The following is a 6,725-nucleotide window of genomic DNA, read 5'->3' as shown; positions in this document are numbered from 1 at the left end:
TTAACGGTGTTTGGTCAGTAGCACAGCGAGACCATATCATTTACTGTAAGCACTGTTATAATAAAACTTGAAAGCTGCAGTGGTGGAAGGTTACTAAGTACATTTACTCAAGTACTAACTACAATGCTGATGCAATGCTTAAAAATGCATAAAAATAAAATTAAAGAGATTAAAATCAATTAAACTACTCAACAGTAGGCTATGTAAAGTAGGTAGTAACAATTAGCACCACCTTGACCAGTTACAATGGTGCTTACATGTTAATGCCCTAGTGATGATAATCCAATGACATAATACAGCCTATACATAACAATAAAACATTAACGGAAGCGATTTTGCTTGTTTAATGAACAATTTAACTTTTGGTATTTTTGTTGCATTTTGCTATTCATATTTCTGTTAAAATTTGAATGTGGAACTTCGAGTAATGTGACTTTTACTATAGTGAAGGATCTGAATACTTTTTTCAACCACTGGAGAGCTGTCAGAAATGTTTAAAAGAAATTACACAAATACTGTAGCCTCTTATAAAATGTTTATTTTACAACATAAATGTTTAAAATATATATTTTAGATATGTTATGATTCCTGATAATATGTTCTTACTTTTCTGACTCTTTTATTAAATTTGTGTGAAATTATTTCTGTTTCTCGGGCGGACAAACATGGGAACACATTCCTACAAGATCAACAAAAGGTTAAAGGAAAGACATACACATACAGGTGCAGACATATGCACACATGTGCATTCAATAGAGAATCTATGCAGATTTGCGCCTTTCCTGAAACAAATGATCTTTTCACTTCCTTATTTCTTTATTCGCACATCCAAAACTAGCCTTATAATCAGACTGAAATGCCAAATTTCATTTCACTGCAATATTTTCTATTTTTGCATTACTTTATTACTTGATATCATTGCTTCTTTATTTTTACATACTCTCATTCATGTTCTCTTTGAATTGCTTAAAAAGTTGGAAATGTGGACATTGATTCTGTCCTTGTATCCTATGTCCATAAACATTTCTTTTCAACTTTCTGAATGTTTAAGAACATGTAAGTTTAGTTTCTTTTTCACCTGATTCACTCAAAAATGTAATTACTATTCTGCAACCAATATTGGGTAAATGTTTAGACACAATACATGCATGTACAATGAGACATAACATAAATATTCTGTGGGATTTACAGTGCTTTCTCACTCTGACAGGGGCTGAATAAGAAATCCACATCAGTACAAGCAGAGCATGCCATAGTACATACTGTATATACAAATACAAATTTTAAGCAACTTTGAAGTAACAGCAATACTTTTTATAGAAAGATAATGCAAACAGTGTTCATTATCCAAAATCATATAATTTTGACACAAATAAAACATAAATCATGTAGAGCTTTCAGACATTTTTGTCAGCATTTTCATTCTCCTCTTCTTTGTTCTAACTGATGCTGCTTAACCTCTGCCTCTTGAGCTACTTGTTCAGGTACTTGGCCACAGACTGGTAGGCAATGAGGATCTCTGAGTCATTTGGGCAGGTGTAGCGAAACTCATCCTTTTTGTAGGCATTATCTAGGTAACGTGTCAGACCTTTCAGCTCTGCAGGGATAGCAAAGTCACGGTACTGCTTACACACCACCTGGGGGAGGAAGGGTTTAAAGATTGTATTATTAGCAAAAACACACCGGTGGAATTTAGATAAAAAGAAAAAGGAAATGTCAGTGCTCTTTTAACAATAGCAAAAACATTGAATCCGGGATCAGCTCATTAACCTCTTTTCACTCCTCTTTACCAGTGAGATGATAAAGAAGAGATTTCTGTCCTATGGAAATAATGTTTTTATACAGTGAGTGCTGTTGAACTCTGCTCACCTTGACAATGTTGAGTTTGGGAAGCAAGTTACAGTCTGCCAAGGTGAGGGTGTCACCATCCAGGTAGAGGCGTGAGGACTCAGTGGCATTCGGGTTCTTGTCCAGCTCATGAGGGAGAGGCGTCTCTAGGTACATGTTCAGCTTCACCAGAGTTGATAGAAATTTATTCTCTAGCACTGAAAGACAGTGAGGTGTTATACTCCCTCCAGGTCACAGTCTCCCTCATGTGGCTACATATGAAACATCAAGTAATGTAAATGCATTTTGAACCAATGCCCTTACTGTCATTTAGAGTAGGATTGGGATTCTTTATATATCCTGAGAATTTTCGGAAGATGTCTTCTCCTGCACCGTTGGACTCTTTGTATCGACAGCACAATTTAGGATACCTGCCAGTGGTAGAGTAAAAATGTTATTGTGCTGGTGAGCGTGTGTCGGTGCAGTATGAATGAGATATTCAGTATGTTTCAATAACTGAAAAATACTCGTCAGAAAATATGTTAAACTATCAGCTTGCGTCTCTATGTTTGTGTTGTTTGAACGGAAACGGGATGCAGTCCACTCACTGTGGTGGGGCTAAGGTCTCCTCCAGGAACTCCTCAATCTTGTTAGTGTCTGTTTTGACCTCATTGTTGTAGATGAGGAAGGGAGGTTGAGAGCCTGGAGCCAAAGCCTTGAGCACATCAGGTGCCCTGCAATAGAAGCCAAACACAAACATCTCTTTTACATAATAACTGACAGTTTCTGTGAGGGAATTTTCTCTTGTCCACCTAATGAATGACTGACTCAGGGTGAAAGGTCAGTGTCAGGCCCTGGGTCTCTTAGCCACAGCTACTGCTTTAAATCTTACAGGCCTTGAGACGCTCAAGTGGCTCCTGCAGACACAGCTGTGGTTTTCTACTGATACTACTGGTGCCAGGGTTGATAACAGCAGACCTCGGATGGTCAGTAACAAGTGGCTGGGTGTTCTAAGAATCAGCACTTGGGCGTATATAGTCATGTTTCCTTGTTTGTGGTTAATTAACCAATAGTGTATTTACACATCCCTCTTCTTCCTCTTATTTTAGATGTTTGACCAATTATGGAGTGTAAGCTATCTATAGTAATCTCTCTATGTGTATAAAGACTCTACTCAGGGGTTCCTGCTTCAGATTTGAGGTGACATCATGCACAGAAACCTGTATTGATGAATCCTCCTTTCTCCTTGGGCTCAAGCTTCAATAAACATCCTCTGCGTAAGACATCCTGGACTCAAGCTCTTTCTTCCCCAACGATGATAAGAATAGAATAAGAACAGTTTCCTTTTAATTGTCTCTAGCTGCATTTCCTAATTCCTAAGTTTAGTTTTCAGGCGGAAGATAGTCTTTTGAGTTTCTTGTTATTGTCATTTGCAGTTTTTTCTTAGAAATGAACAACACCATATCACTACCGCTTTGGATTCAAATCAGTTACACTGCAAATTAGTAAAGGCAACTTCCAACTGCCACCTGTCTGTCTATATGACACTCCACCTGAACATTTAAGGACACTGTTGAAAACTGGACAGTTTTACTGTCTGAGAAAATTTTCATTGTTTTATTCTTATTTTTGTGATGACTATTTCTATGCCTGCTTCTTACTTTTCTGTTCATTCTAATACCTATTGAGTGGAAAAAAACAGGCAGAGTGCTGCACAGTATTGTGGAGAATGTAAAGAAGAAAAATGTGAAACCAGGTTTCTTATGAGAGTTGAAGCTGTGCAATGGCAGTCAGAAAAAAATATCTTGGGCACTCTGATTATAGATGTGAAACTAAAAATCCTTTATTAATATATTAATTATTAATTGAATTAATACCATATCTGTATCTGTATCTATATATCTGACCTACTGAGTGGGTTTGATCTTGCTGGAAAAGTTTGCTTCTTATCTGTGTTTGAACTCTAATGGCTGTAGCACTGAAGTCCAGTTAATGAAACATTTAAACAGTTTTTTCCTTTCAACCTCAACACTTTCTTTACAGTCACCTTGAAGAACAAGGGGTGTGGGAACAATAAGATGAACCACATTAAAACATAACACAGTACAATCGTCCTGCCATAAATACAAAATGAAATGTGTGTTGAGATTTCATCAGAAAGCAGCTAAGGTAAATTATATAAAATAAGGTAGTATGTTTTATCGGATCGCACTACACTGTAGGTTTATGTGTTAATGTCTCTAACCCCTGTCAGTCTCAAAGACAAGACTGAATACTTTATTAAGAAAGAAAAAAAAAAGGTGCTCTCACCTCTTCATGTCCACAGTGGTGAGAGTAAAGTTTGCCCCTTTTAACCAAAGAATCATGAAGAGTCTCTGACAGAAAGGGCAGTTCCCCACACTCTCAGCATCCACACTGGCCTGCCAGACACACACACATTATACGTTATAAACACTTACATTTTTCATTGTTCGCAAATAGTGAGGTGAAAACAAAGCAAATATGTTTCTGAAATGGCACAGTGGGTATGTACGTTGGTTTTGGCATTAGCGTTGTAATGTATCTGACTAAACTGTGAATACCTGCACAGGCATTCTTGTCGATCCTGCTCTGCTCTGACAGTCTGAATGCAACCGCCTAGGAATTTTAAACAGAGGGCTGAGGCTGCTTCCCACCCAGATTAAGCAAACTAGTATTTAAATGGGGCTTACTATCTCAGATATATCATAGTGTATATTTTCCACCACAGCCTCATATTACTGAGTCACAGGCTTTTGTGGCAGCTAAGGTATTTTTTAAAAGGGCAGGACACAGGTTTCCAAACTGGACAGGCCTCTTTTCAGGTTCTACTGTTAACTAATACAACAGTCCAGCACAAAGGAGACACTTCAGCTGTATTATTTCAACTATAAATAATTCATATTATAACTGTAAAAGCCATTACAGTATGATTATATTTGATTTGAGTCTTCACAAGCCTGTTTCATCCACATACAGATTTAAAAATTTTTCTTTACAAAGTTTAAAAAACAAACAAACACATAACACATCACAATTATTGTATTACTTACCTTAACGAAGAGTTCAATCTTCGGGGCCTCGGCCATCTTTCTTTCTCTCTGTCTGTCTTTTTCTCTCTTTTAATGTCCACCTATCTCCTCTGGATTTGTTTCTGTCACGGTTGATGCAAAGACAAGACAGAGATTTTAAAAAACAAACTGTGATTGTGAAGTTTATACCTCTAAGTAATGATAACTCTCATTCTTTCACTCATACACACACTGTCACACACTTGAAACTGGTGTTAAGATGTATTACTGAAGCTTATACTCACACACTGCTGGTCACAGTCAGCGCCTGCTCTGCCTGTAATTTCTTTTTTTAATTCCACTGTTTCACCTCTCCCTCTCCTCCCTCTCTTCTCTTCGCTGTGTCTGCTTTTTGTTCGTCTCTCACCACACCTGTCAAGCTTTGAGAGGCAGCCTACTCCCCCTCCGGACTTTCCAGTCTAACCAGCAAATCTGGATCTCTCCTCTCAACCTTTCAGCCTTGCACCATATTCTCTGAAAGACATATCTCACTCTCAATCTGTTACTATCCCAGTTTGTCCACTTTGGTCTAAATTTGCCTCTTTCTGCCCCCGTTTGCTCTCGGTCTCTTCCTCTACATAAAATTGAAGAGTTTAGTCAGTAGGTGGATTATTATAGGCTGAGGGTTAACAGAATTATCTGTTGTTTGTCTATGAGGCAAGATCTAGAATATGTTAGTTATATAAAATACTTAATGTTCAGAAAATACAACATAAAGATCCAGTAAATTAAATAAAAAATAAGAAACATTGCATGTTTACAACAAAATTCATTTTGTTTAGTTCAGTTTAAAGATGGTGTACCTATAACATAAGTAGGTATAGGTACATTGGTACATATAAATAAATGGCCATTTACAATGATTGTAGAGCACAACTTAATTTATTTCCTTAAAGTACTAGAGTTAACCGCTTTTTACATTATTTGGCCAGAAGTATGTTGATGACCAAACATTACCGTCCTATTTTATTGCTGACCATCTCACACCAAAACCATAATATGTTGCTGTAACAGCTCCTACACTTCTGATTAGGCTCTCCACAGGATTTGTGCAACCTGGCTGCAGGGATTTACACTCATTGAGCAGCAAGTTGATGTTTCATCCCAAAGGCGTTTGATGTTGCAGGCTAGTCCAGTTCATCCTCACCACAAACTCAGACAATGGCAGTATTTTTTATGGACCTTAGTTTGTGCACAGGGCACTGTCATACTTCAAACAGGAACTGGCTTCTCCTAAACTGCTGCCACAAAGTTGCGAGCCTTTCTTAAGTATCACTGTATGCTGTAGTGTTTAGATGTTTCTTAATTTGAACAAAGGGGAATGAGCCAAACATGATAGCCCTAAAATAAAAATAGCCTTGTATGTGGCAACATAGTGTGTTTGTCTTATCATGTCAGAAAAATATCAAGGATTGGGGAAATGGTCATGCTGAGGACACGAGATTTGTCTGGTATCCAGTACCGGCCTTCATGTCTCTCTCTTCCTCCATTCCTCCCCCCCCCCCCCCCCCCCCCCCTCTCTCTGCAGTGTCAACAGTGTTTCTGTGTTTGTGATGTATCCGAATCGTTGCCCGTCTTCTCCTCAGTTTGATGGGTTTGTTTTGCCTTCATCCCTAAGTTTACTTTCAGTCGCCTATCAGCATTCATGACCGGCAGAAAATGCTCTCATGTAGTAGGTATTTGCTGAGGACCCCCCCCCCCCCCCACCCACACACAGACACTCCAGCACACACACAGCCACAGCACACACACATACGACACACACACACACACACACCCACGCAGTGTACAGCACACAAACACACACAC

The 6,725-nt window shown here is 38.4% G+C and overlaps 1 protein-coding gene across 1 annotated transcript; it reads right to left on the bottom strand.

Annotated features, from left to right (window-relative positions):
• Positions 1 to 522: 522 nt before the first annotated feature.
• On the bottom strand, positions 523 to 5,273 carry LOC111238935 (chloride intracellular channel protein 4-like). The gene is made up of 7 exons (XM_022768664.1): positions 5,162 to 5,273; positions 4,899 to 4,999; positions 4,138 to 4,247; positions 2,436 to 2,561; positions 2,152 to 2,258; positions 1,870 to 2,045; positions 523 to 1,637 (listed from the first exon to the last, which is right to left on the bottom strand). Exons 2-7 carry the CDS (start codon positions 4,932 to 4,934, stop codon positions 1,473 to 1,475), a joined length of 720 nt encoding a protein of 239 aa, XP_022624385.1. The 5' UTR covers positions 4,935 to 4,999; positions 5,162 to 5,273; the 3' UTR covers positions 523 to 1,472.
• Between the last annotated feature and the right edge of the window lie 1,452 nt (positions 5,274 to 6,725).

This window comes from Seriola dumerili, unplaced genomic scaffold (genome assembly GCF_002260705.1).
Source record: "Seriola dumerili isolate Sdu_G_001 unplaced genomic scaffold, Sdu_1.0 BDQW01001815.1, whole genome shotgun sequence".
Lineage (NCBI taxonomy): Eukaryota > Metazoa > Chordata > Actinopteri > Carangiformes > Carangidae > Seriola > Seriola dumerili.
This window is presented reverse-complemented; position numbering and strand designations above follow the sequence as displayed.